Genomic DNA, 13,487 nt, shown 5'->3' on the forward strand with positions numbered 1-13,487 from the left:
TCTGGCCGTAACTATCTATGCAAAAACTAGGGCAGGTGCAATTCACATCGGCTCCTAATGGAAGCAAGGGCGAAAAATTATGAGGTGTGTTATTGGCACTCTTTTTAGCACTTGGGCGGGTCTAAGTGACCCCATAAATGTATCTAAGATTTGAAGAGCTCACAGCCTGTGATGGAGAGGCAGGGACTGGTGAGTCACTGCTGCTTATTGAATTAATTTGCTTTTATTCCTGCGACCTCAGGGACTTTTGGCTCAGACTTCCTATGCCTGAGCCGTCAATACGGTGGAGTGCATTGGCTCTGAGGTTCTGCTGACTGCAGCTGATAATACAGTGACTTATGATGCGCATCAAAATGTGCCATTGAAAGCACCACAATCAGGTCTTAGGTCCAGAGGCTGCATGAGGCTGGAGGGGATTCCCTGCATGGAACACCCTGGGCCTCTTTACCTGCTGTGCTGGACATCAGTGCTGCGGGTACGGTAATTCTGAGGTGTGCTGTTATTAGAGCAGATTTTTAATTAATAAACATAGGCTATTTTAATGATAGGAATGATTTTCAACCAAAACAAATTAGTTCCACTTTACAGAACTGTGGGGCTTATTTACAAGCCGCTGGTACGTCACTTCTTCCCATATTAAAAGTGACGCACCGGCGGCGCCAGGGGCTTGTAAATAAGACCTTGTGTTGGCCAAACTGGACCCAGACTCCAGCTTGTGTTTGAAATTCGACTAAGTTTAATTTCTCACTGACATTTCTCACTGACTCCATACTCAGCAAGACGTGCACTGGAATGTTATTGAGTGTAACACGTTTTGTAACCCTACTTACTATTTAGCAATGAAAATGTTGTACTTTGTGTACTCCAGAGATGAGATAGTTTTCCTCTGTTCTGCCCGAATTCGGTGGGCCTATACATTTAATACATCTATTACTGGATTATGTGTAACTAGATTTGTACTGTCACATCCGGTGACATTAGTGCACAATGGGACTAAATATTATTTATTTATCGGATGGTTTTAGGGTGGCGTTAGGTATTGATGCACTTTATTCTGTATTGTGATGTGCCGATCCTTTGTAATATTTTGCCCACTTCATGCTGACTGTGTGATTTTTACTATGGATTTTCAATTTTGGAGGTGAGCCATTGGTGCTTTCCTGATTCACATCGATTCAGTACATGCTCTTACCTTAAATGAAATTAAAATTCTTTTGAGGGAGACCCTAAGCTTAGGTCATGCTGCCTTCCTAAAAGTAATTTGAGCATTATGCTATTTCCCTATATGAGATTTAATATGAATTTCGACTGGCTTTTTAAAACTAAACATATTTTGCCTTCTGTAATGAACTTTAATAATGTAATAAACCTCCATGGTTTCCAACGTATATCTTGTCTCAAGAAGGCTTATTTAATTGATTATGTTATTTGATTTGCTGTTAATCTAATCTATGGTGGGCACATTTCCTCATATGTTCTTGAGGACAACACTGCCCCCGGTCCTGCATAGGTACTTTATCTTTAGATTATCTGATAAAACAGCAACAACAGTATTACTGCAGTAAAACAAGCTTTGACAGTGCACCCTGCAAAAGGACTAGCACATGACCCGCTATCCCTGGTTGATATACATAAAGTGGTAATCTCCCACTGATTGAGTGTGCACACTGTGTATGCATCCACTGCCACGGTGCAATCCAATACAGGATTTTAACAATTTCAACAGATCGTAAAGGTGCACCAATCAGCAGAATGACACACTACCATCGTTACGCCGCAGGAGGTTTCTTCGGATCGGGTCCATGCCATATTCAAGCGAGACCACATGATTACCCCTTGCACTTCCGGCGCTCCTCAATGTGGTGAGATTGCTGGATCAATTCTTTCCAGCATTATCATATGGCTGGCTGACCTTGCCCCTAATTAAAGGATTCATATACTACGATCACAGGAAAGCTTCTGTTGAATCATACTTCTGCCCCTTATTAAAGGAATTATACACTACGGCCACATGAACTCTTATTGAACCGTACTCCTGCCTTTGTGTTCGAGGTTATCACACATTACGGACACCCTGACGCTGATACCCCTCAGGAGTGACCTATAATTCTTTTATGCCCTGAAGAAGTCCATCTGTCTGGACGAAACGCGTCAGCTGTTTTTCCAATTATGAGTGATTTTGATACATTTTGAATAAAAGAAGAATATCTCAAGAAAATTATGGACACAGACTTGATCATTTTGTAAGGTGTCTGTTGTGTCATTCTGCTAAGTGGTGCACCTTTGCGATCTGTTGAAAGTATTACTGCAGTATTCCAAATTTTTCACAGAGCAATAACCACAGAAAGCAATGTTTGTGCACCAATGTCCACATTTTTCTATCATGTAAAGCATTTTTCCCTATGCACATTTCATCTGTTTTTTTCTGAAGAACTCTGAAGTGTAGTGTTCCCACGTAACTGGCAATAAGGATTCAGCTGGTAAGTTTGGTTACCGGCCAGAGTAATATCACCCAGGACCTTCAAATGCGGGTCTTTGGATTCTAGGAAAAACAAAGGCTCTTGTTAACTGGCTGGTATTATTTCACCATGACCTCCATACCTCTGGTGGTTTATTGTAATCTTTGGCCTTGGGATTTCTTAATTGCAACTCTTTTCCCTGTGTTTTTGTCATCATTTCTGTCCCACAATAGTCGACTGCTTTACAATTGAAATTGACGTTGCATATATATATATATATATATATATATATATATATATATATATATATATATATATCGCTTACTACCCCGATGTGGGATTGAAACACTTTGCAATTCATTGTCCTTGATTTATTTTCTTGGTTTTTTTCATAGTCGCTGTTTATGGCTTTGGGATTGAAACAAAAAAAGATGCCACATCATTGGACCCTCGTCCGACGGACTCCTCCCCCACTGCCATTGGAGTACAAGACAATCATTTTTCCAGTGCAGGTAAGAAGCAGTTCCCCAGTATTCAGCTATCAAGAAGTGGATAAAAAATTTAAAGTCAATCTAAACAAGAAAAGAAGGGAAAAAGCAAAAAAATAACACTTCCCTACATAAAACAAGAAGAAACACGTGCAGACATTCGATGCGAGGATACATCGTACTGTTATTTGTAACAGCCTAAAAAATATTTTTCCCTCTCTAGGAATGGATAGTGAACTTCAAATGAGATAGCTGAGTTTGCATGTAGTTTAGAAAAATATAATTCCCATGCAGGGTTGTACTCCTGAATATCGACACCGACAATATCATGGTAGAAGATATCGAAGACAGAATATCGAGGAACAAAGTGTTGAAAGGTAAATGCATATACGGAAGTCTAAATTTCATATTGCTAACTCGCACCTTGAAGACAGATGTACCATGAAGGTACAAATATGTGGAGTTAGGTATAGAAAATCTAGACTCACTTACCTGTCGATATTTATTTTCAATAGTTTGCCCTTGATGTTCTGCCCCAACGATATTGTGGGTTCGATATTCAGGGTGAACACTCCCTTGCGGAATTGGGACAAGTGGGTAACTTTCGCACTTTGCAGTTTGTCTACTTCGTGCAATTTTGCCTTTGCCCATAAAACCCATTTCTGCAGGGGAATTCTCTCATTAAATATGTTTTTCAGGGTTTTATTCCCTTTGCAAAGTTCATGTAGTGCAAAAAAGTTTGAGGAGTTTAAGAAAAATCTTTATGTGGTGGAATAGGTGACTTTTTATAGCTTTTTCCTGGTGTGCGATGTTAGCCACTGACAATTGAACTTGAATACTGGGAATTTCCAAATGGAATTATATTCTGGTATATGCCCCTTAATCGCCATTCCTCCCTTATACACGTGTTTACAACTGTGAGCTTCTCATCCTGCAATTTGTGTTGTAAACATAGGATGTCCACCTGCTGTAGCGATAAATCCATGCTAGATTTTCAGGACATTACCAGATGATAAAGCTACTTATAATGAATCTTTATGAAAGAATTTACAAAGCGAGATTATCCTGAACATCTGGCATGGATCCAGTGGTCTTGGACATATACTAAACACCTCTAATGTAGCGTATCTCTTTCTCTTATGTACTTTAGTGTACCTATTTTAAAAAAATTTGATTTAAATTAGAAGTTTTCATCTGCAGGAGCACCAGATCCATTCCAGATTTTCATGGTTATCCACTGAAGACAAAGTTTCATACAATGAAGCTTAATCAAAGCTTTCATGGTCTGATTATCCTGAAACTCTGGCATGGATCGGGCAATCCTGGACCTATTCTAAACACCACTGATTTAAATGATTGTTCATCACGGCATCCCATTTCAAAGGTATCCCATAAGTGCTTTTATTCTTCAGGGTTATGGCCTCTAGAACTGGAAGTGCATTTCTTCTTAGGAGCCTGCTGCCTACAGTACTGAATGTCAGTGTACAGTGGTCATCAGAGACACTGCTTCCATTTCTGTGATTTGAACCTACAATAAATTGCTTCCAGATGTGTTAGTCTAGTTCGTTCAATTAAAGCAAACCAAACTACAACCACCAGAATGCACTAAGCTATGACATGAAAGCCCAGAACTGGAAAAAGCATCCAGTATAACATTGAGTTAGGTGGCCACCTTATGTCAGGATTGCTGAATATAAAGAATGCCTATTCTTAAATCCACCTCATGCCTCTTTAGTCCACCACACATGGCTTCATGTCTCTTTTGCTTACCCTTAGAGTTTCTTTTTGACCTTTGCTTTCTCCCTTTGACACTGTTTTCCCATATTTCTTTTACTTGCTCTTTTTCTTTTTGTCCTGCCTTTCTCTCTCTTGCTCTGGATCAAAGTTTGATGATTAAAAAACAGTCCCAATCCCCAAAAATGAGTACCGGTGCCCACCAACTGCAACGAAGAGCAAACAATGAAGCATTAGATTTGACAGCCCACGAGTTGTGTTGGACACCCCTTACTTAAAAGATTGTCCACTGGAGTAGTGTGTATTTATGCTGGCTCCAACGTGCCATTATTTTTCTGATGATGTGACCTTCAGAATTGGAAACAATCACACGTATATGGCCACATTATTGCAAAATTGATCCCTGCACCCCATGTCATCACGGGCCATGTTTCAAGCCCCAGAACTTTATGCGGCAACTTCATGCATTCTGTGACTTGTTGTCTTGGTTTGCTTCCATTGAACTCATTAGACTAACAATCCTGAGAGCAATGATTTATGGGAGTCCATGATGACCTGGAGCAGGGTGTGCACTGTAATTGAAAATATTTGTTGCGGTGACACCCAGGCTGCTTTCCTCCCCCATCACCCTTTGGTCTGTGCCACATTAAATAAATAAAGCTGGAGTTAAGATGGTTTATAGAGAACAAACATCTGAAATGCTATGAACCAATTAAGTTTTATTGAACCCAGTACAGGATCCAAGCGTGCAATTAAACTCAACTTCCAGGAAGCCTGTAAAGGAAAGTGTAGGGTTTAGAATCATAAAAGCCATTAAACATTTCTGTCTGACACACTTCTGTTTAGCAACAACAACACTGGCTGCAACTAAAAACAATAAATGTTTGATTAACTTACTTATCCCGTGTCCTAGTCCTCCTCATCCCAGGCTATTCTTCATGTGGTGCTGTCCCATACTTGCACAGAATTTACTTATTTGAAGGCAAAACTTTAAATTAATCCTCCTGAACAATCATATAGGAGAAGGGTGCCAACCTGGCTCCTCCTGGTACACCCCTTTTAATGTAAAGCTAGTTTGAGCATTACCTCCAAATCCATCATTCTTATCCTAGACCTTACTTCTTCAGGAAATATCCAAACAAAAGTATTTTTTTGACCACCAAATAAAAGCATAGAGCAAATTGAAGACCACAAATGCAGCACACTGATTTGTTTTGCCTTGAATACAACCACACATTTATTGTAATCAACTAAAAGCTATAGAACTATAAGAATTAGCAACAACCTTGCCCATTTGTAACCAGTAATTTGAAAATAAAGAAATTGGGAGAGGCCTATGTGGCTGCAGTGCAAATATCGCTAATAGCACCACCTTGGAAAGCAACCCAGGATGAAGAAATACTTCTCATAGGTTAACCTTGATCCTGAACAGGAAGATCACCTGCTACCTTCCTTATAGGAAAATTGAATAGTTTATATGATCCAGAAGCTCAAAGTAGTCATAAAGAGGTGATGACCTTTAATGGCAAGTCCCAAAGTAACAAAAACAAAAGGAACAATAAAAATAAGCTCTACATAGGTTCAGAGAATACCAAAGGATCTTCTCAAACAAAGAAGGATTAGGAAAGAGGGCAGGTAGAAGTAGAGCCTGAGCAATATGGAGGGTGAAAACCACCTTTGGAAGAATAGATGGTCATGGCCTAAGGACAACTTTTGTCAAAAAAGAATCTGATAAATGCAGTGTGAGACAGTAATGCCTCAATATCACCCCGTCTACGACTTGAGGAAACAGCAACAAGAAGATAACCTTTAAGGTAAAACATTTTAAAACAGTAGATTTGAGACTTTCAAATGGATCCTCCTTGAGGCTCCGTAGAACAACTAGAAGTCTCCAGGCTGGAACTGGATAATGCACTACTAGGCGTCTTAAGGAAAAATGTCGTAAAAGAGCTAGGAAATCAAGCTGAAAGAGATCAGAACCTCTAACCACTCTTAGAGCTGCCCACAAAATTCTAATAGTAGAGGTACCAAGAACCCAAGATAAAACCATCTCTAAAAAAATCTAACACCTTAGCCAGCTCACACTCTGAGGGTTGAAGCTGCCTAGATTCATATTAAAACTGAATTTCTGTTTGTCTGGAGCAAACTTTTAAAGTGATTTGACTCATGGGCCATTGGCCAGACAGGGACACCTCAGGAAGATATCCCAGAGAAATCAATCCAGATTTTCAGACCCTAGCAATCGTTGCTGAAGGGACCTGGTTGACAGGAATGGAGATCTGAGAGGAGATGGCAGTATTGGAAAGATTCAGGGAGGTTGAGCTGCCATCTGTTGAAGGAGGGGAACCATGGTCTCCTGGGCCAAGGGTGGGCCAGGAGAAGGACCTTTGCCTGATTATTCCATGCCTTCCGCAGACTCCTGCCATGGACGTGGAATAGGGAAAGGCATAAAGGAGGCTCCTTGGTCAATGAAGGGACATTTGATATTTTCTCCATGTTCATAGGGATGGAGGAAAGGAGTAGAAATTGGGGAGCAGTAGATACAACTAGGGTGCACTGATCTTTTTTGGAATGGACCTAACCAGATGAGGCAACGGTAAAGGGAGGCCAAGGCCCTGAAGTCCATTCTCTGTCCTCCCTATGATATATCGCTGAAACAGATAGGTGATTCGCCTGCGTCCAATAGCCCGTCAGAAGGTTAGAACTCATACCCCTGTTCCCTCTAGATGGTTGAAATTAGCCAGATTCACCTGATTGTAGGGTTGAATATGGACTAGCTGACCCTTAATCTACCAAACAAATTAGGTCAAAGCCATGAAAACTGTTGCTAACTTCTACAAGTTAAAAGAGCTTCTGATCTCCCCTGCTATCCCATTGGCCTGGACAGAAAGATCTACTTGAAAAGGTCCCCCACAGTCTCTGTGCTCCACTGGCATCCATTTTTATGATAATTGGGGGAGGCAGAGCCAGGTATAGACCCCTGGCATGGGGAGCAGGAATAATCTGCCCTTGGACAGCTTGTCAAATGAGAGGAGTAGTTGGAACCATCAACCCTTAGTCTTCCGAGCCCCAGTGAGCAATCTAATTTTTCACCAAGGGAAGAAGGTGAAGACGGGCCAAGAAATAAGCAGAAAGGCTACTGCCATGTCCTCCTGACCTCTTAGCCAATGCCTGGCTGATTATTTGGATGGCCTAATAGTGTCCTAAAACAAGCCATTAACTTAATCTGTTTCTGACGGGAAAGAAAGACTATGCCAGATCTGTTTTGAAAAGTGTCCCAATGTACTGATGATTCTGGATCGGAATCAAGTGTGATTTGTGCTGCTTTTGAAGAAATCAATAAGCTTTCAAAATTTTCCACACCTGCTTGACAATTCTGATGCTTTCAAAAAAGAAGATACACAAAATAGCCAATCATACAGGTAAGGAAGACTGATAACCTTCTTTTATACAGGATATCCATGAGTGGAGCCAATACTTTGGTAAATAACCATGGGGTAGAAGCCCTACCAAAAACCAGCCTATCACACAAAACCTCTTTGACTGAAGATGCATGGGAGAATGCAGATATGCATCTTGAAGATCCAAGGAACTCTTCTGGAGGTATCAGTTGTAGAATTGTCTGCAGGGCTATTATCTTGAATGTCTGTTTTCAAACTGTTTTAGAAAAAGAAACATAATTGAGTAGCACCCAGACCCTCTTTCCTCCTTATGGACTGAAATGAACCTGCCCTTGTTAATTACATCATGAACACCTTTTGGCAGACCCTGCAGCCAAGCAGGTCAAAAAGGCATAGGAGTCTCGAGAAACAAAGATTCTGGACAACTTAGAAAAGTGATCTTGTACCTGAACCTGATGGTCTGGAGGACCCAGGGATTTTGAAACTGAACTCTTCCAGCTGCTGTAAATGTTGAGGAGCCTTTCTCACAGCTTCTCTACATAGTCATGACCCCCTACCTTGGGATGACTGAGTAGATTTTTCTTGGAGAGGAGGTCTGAAGGATCTACGGAAACCAACCCCGACTCCTAGATGGAGGGCAAATTAGAGGCACCACAATTATAGTCCTCTGCAGACTTCTTCACTATTTCCTCAAGCTGAAATCCAAATAAACAGGACCACTGAATTTGGGATGACTGAGGAGACCTTTCCAGTAGTTGGCTGCTTTCGACAACCTTATACAGATGTAGCGTATTGTTCTTATTGCTAAGTCTAATGCAGCTGTAAATGTGCAGACTTTTGAAAGAAATGTCAGATGAAAATCTGACCTGTTGTTCCATTATGGCTAGCCAGGATTACAGACTATATCGTAGTACAGTTCTTCTGACAATAAATGAAAATCCCTAAGCAAGGATCGGACTATAAAGGATGCATAAGCCCCAGCTTTGATATCAATGTTACCCACTTAATAAAACCTTTTGATTGCACCTTCTACCTTCTTATCAACGGTATCCGCCGGGGCAGCATCTTTGGAGATGATAAGCGTGGCTCAAATCCACCCGAGTGACTTACGGCACTCACCTATAGTTACCCAATAATAAGTCAGCCGGACAGTGGAGAAGAATAAACAAATAGGTTTATTAGGCCACAAACTCCCATATGAGAGGGCCCTGTTCGACCTCACCCCTAAGAGTGCACCGAGAAGGACTGACTCATATCATTACAGTAACACATTATAATACAAGAAGCAGAATAAGGCACGCCCATTATGGAAAAGTACTGGACCCCTGAGATGGTGAACAATGGTCTCATACAGGGGGCATCTGCACCTGGGATTGCAACATTCCCTTATCTGACTCCAAGGACACGGAACCAGGCCATAGCATCTCCAGCACATGAGAACAGCGTGATAAGGGGTTTCGCTAGTAGTTTCAGTCACAGTGGGCCGAGAGGCTAAAACTGCTGACATGTGGAATATTCCTATTCCTACGGGAGGGGGAATGAGCAAATGCAACTCGCACAGAAAGGGAAATGCTTCAAAATGGTGGCACACAGGCTAAGCTAAGAATAACTGTAATAATGTCACACGCATAAATGAATAACTAACATTAGAATATAAACGGAATATATCAGTTGTTAGACACACTCTGCTAACTTATAAGCATAAAATGTAAGTGGGCGGGGCATGGAAAACTGAAACCTATCAGACCCTCCTTTTAGCAAGTGTGGCTAACATAAGTGATACCTTTATTAGCCAAAAGGAGAACCTTTACATCAAGTCTAAGGGCCAGTATAACGTGCTAATCAAGAACATCATCATCAATAAGCATCAGCCAGCGGGGATCATTAAGTTCAAGATCATTGGAAACAGGATATTGTTTTGTCCGTCGTTTAGAAACTCGTATGTTACTGGCACACATAGAGCAGCAAGGAGGAAGGCAATACACGCAAAGGCAACATGTCAAAAGGACACCAACTATCCCCACTAAACCCATCAATATTTTCCAACCCCAGGAAGAGAAAGTACCCCATAACCATGTCTGTAAGGACCAGGTGCCGGTGTCCTGATGGAGTTCGGCCGCTAAACCTATGGAGTTTCTGTACAGCTAAATTAACTGTCGGGGCGGAGTCAGGGATATACACACAGCAAGAGGTCCAGATGACGCGACAAGCTCCACCCCTATTTGCAAGGATGACGTCAAGCACCATCCTGTTCTGGATCGTAAATAATCTCATAGCCTGCATCTCAAGAGACATATTGGCTGCAATATCAGCCTCCGTAGTCACCACCTTTTCCATCACCCTCGACAGACGTCTAATGGCTCTACTGTTAAAGATAGGACCCCAGAATGGTAATAAACCCTTCGAGAAATCTGTGAATTGCTGCCCAGAAGTGTCAGTCTGATCGACGTCCTCCACCTGAAGGTCCCTCCTTTTGTGCAGTCCTTGCATGATGGCAAACCTCCGGTGTGTTTTATGATAATCTGAAGGTGCCACATAAACAGGTGGAAGTAAGTACGCTAATTAACATGTTCCACCCCAACCCTCAGGCAACCACAAATACCCATTATTTCCACATACAAAATAGATATTCGGGGGAGTAACCATTGAAGGACTGAGGGGCAGGCGAATCGAGGCAGTCACATTGCAAAGGCTGTCGCCCACTTTAATCGGACCTCTACCCTGGATACAAAAGTAAGGTGAAGGCCCCACCGTCGCTAAGGGTACCAAAGAATGACCACTACTGTTTGCTGCAGGAGGGTGTCTGTATGATAGAGAAGAGTTCAACTGCAGGAAGCTTTCCCTCACTTTGTCAGTGTCGTTAGGCATCCCAAATCGTTCTACCTTCTTTGATCACGTTTCTAAGAATGTTTGGTCAAAACATCCGTCAGTTAATAACCGTCCAAGGGATGAAGGGGGCAAAGGGCGTACTCGCATTGTCAGTGTCGACCCAGTGCCAGGGAGCCGGGGAGTCAGAGAATCAGGCTGCTGAAAGAACTTTACCATCCCAATCAGAGTATACCAGCCCACACAGCTATTCACAGGAGTCAATTGAAGTGCCAGTAACCTGTCCTTCTTATATGCAGCAGAAGGAAACAACCCACAGACCCAGCAATCTGTCACATTATACACAGCATGAGCATGATGTAAAGTTTTAATGAAAACATTATCACGATAGCCCTTCCTCATGCATTGTTCACCATAATCAACAGTAATCATATTATGTTCTGGCAAGGGAGAGGGAGTAGGAACCAGTTTGTGGACAGGGTAAGCTTCGTCTAGGAAGAACAATATTCCAAGTGTTTTATCAAGAATATGTTAATGAACACCACAATAACCACAATTTTTCCTTTGCGAGGCATGGCATGCCATGGTGAATCTGGTTCTGATCTGCGAGGAGCAGCAAAAGGCTGTTCCTCTTCGGGGATAGGACGGCCAAAGGGATACATTTCACCTAATGAACAAACCAAGGGATATCCTAAGAGTTCCAAACACTAAGGGGCACTTCTAAAATGTTCCAGACACTCCAAAACCGGCCAGAGGGGTGCTTCACCCTTCAAAAGGGCTCTTCTCCCTATGTCCGTTAAAGCCTCATAGGCAGGCTTTCAGTCTCGCAAACCCTAATCCCTCGACGAAGTCGCACAACTGCAGCAACTCAGGAGCACTGAACCTGGGCCCACACACAACTCTAGCGTCCCGTTCAGCAGTGTCTCAATAGTGCAACAGGGCTCTTTCAGCAGTCCATCCCTATCACTAGGCTAACCTGTTCAATATAGTCCACTCCTAATCCCTACCTCAGCCCTTCTTCCAGTGCTCAGTTCTTTCACTCTCTTTCCTGGGCCGCAAGTTATAGCGAGTGCTCCCTCGCACTTCAGGATCTGTGAACAAAATTGGGGAATCACTTTCAAAAGAGGTGGCTTCCGTTGTTTGTGCACTGGGACCAAAAGAAGCCTCGCTACTTGTACTCAGGGCTGGCCTCCGTTCGTTCTCACTCTGTTCCTCCTCGGTTAGTAAAGCATCAGAGAAAGGAATATATCGAGGAACTATTTCGGTCTCGTGATCTGCAACGCCACCTCTCACCCAGGCATCATAAGGTAGCGGGAGGGGGACCTTCTTCACATGAGAGGCATGGGTCCACGCCTTCCGACCCTCCACTCGAAGTGCGGTGCGGGTGGTAAGGAGCACCAACTTGGGCTCGGACCACCTAGGCTCCAAACAGGACTTCCGCTGATACCGCTTCACGAGGACCCAGTCCCCTGGGTTTATACCATGGCCGGGCCCCTCAGGCAACGGCTTCAGGGTGTCTGCTACCTGCTGATGAATAGAACGAAGATCTTTAGTCAAAGCATACAGATAATCTGTCAACAAAGGGTATTCAATCTCTGAGAAACATTTGGGTCTAGGAACACCCCACACATTGGCGGGCCTGCCAAATATAACTTCATGGGGGGAAACTCCTGTCTTAGAATTCACTGTTACTCTTGTGGAAAGCAAGGCAAGGGGAAGCGCGTCTGGCCAACGCAGCCCTGTACTCTCCTGTATCTTGGCCATTTTGAGTTTCAATGTACCGTTAAATCTTTCAACCAAACCCGCAGCCTGTGGATGTTGGGCTGCATGGAATTTTTGAGAGATTTGTAATCCCTTACAGATCTGTTTCATCAATTCAGCATTGAAGGACGTGCCGTTGTCGCTCCAGATCACCCTAGGCAAGCCATACCTATTGAAATACTCCTTGATCAGCATCTTAGCTGTCGATATGGCTGTACAATCCTTTGTTGGAAAAGCCTCCACCCACCTACTAAATGAGCATACCACCACAAGGACATACTTAAGGTTGTTCACTCTTTCCATTTCAATGTAGTCCATCTGTATCACTTCAAAGGGGTAAGATGGAGGTGCAAAATTACCTACAGGGACGGGTGTTCCCTTCCCAGGATTATGTCTTAAGCAAACCATGCACTGCTGTACCAAATGTGTCGCCACCCTGGAAATGTTCTTATTACTCCATACTGGATCTAATAATTTACATATCCCCTTTACGGGACTCTAGAAGTCTCCACCACTGTTTTTAAAGTCGTGACTGCGTATGCTGCCGTTGTGGTACCATCTGCTAATTTAAAAGAGGACCCATCAACATACAGCTCCCCATCAGGATCATCGAGGGGCTTATCTGTCAAATCTACTCTTCCTTTTGTTTCCTCCTCTGTCCGAAACAAGCAATCATGAACTTCATCGTCTTTTTCATCTGAAGGGAGGGGTAATAGCGTGGCTGGGTTCAGGGTGGCACATCTTTTTATCGTTACATGTGGTGCAAATAATGTCATCTCATAACCCGTTAGACGAGCACTAGTTAAATGCTGCGTCTG

At 42.7% G+C, this 13,487-nt stretch overlaps 1 protein-coding gene across 1 annotated transcript in view; it reads left to right on the top strand.

Annotated features, from left to right (window-relative positions):
* Positions 1-13,487, top strand: part of LTK (leukocyte receptor tyrosine kinase) — a 678,246-nt gene that overhangs the window by 356,701 nt on the left and 308,058 nt on the right. Inside the window, exon 2 of the mRNA XM_078662014.1 lies at positions 2,855-2,971. Coding sequence (XP_078518140.1) covers positions 2,855-2,971 — 117 coding nt within the window. The remainder of the gene's footprint in view (positions 1-2,854; positions 2,972-13,487) is intronic.

Source organism: Lissotriton helveticus, chromosome 9 (genome assembly GCF_964261635.1).
Source record: "Lissotriton helveticus chromosome 9, aLisHel1.1, whole genome shotgun sequence".
In the NCBI taxonomy this organism is placed as follows: domain Eukaryota; kingdom Metazoa; phylum Chordata; class Amphibia; order Caudata; family Salamandridae; genus Lissotriton; species Lissotriton helveticus.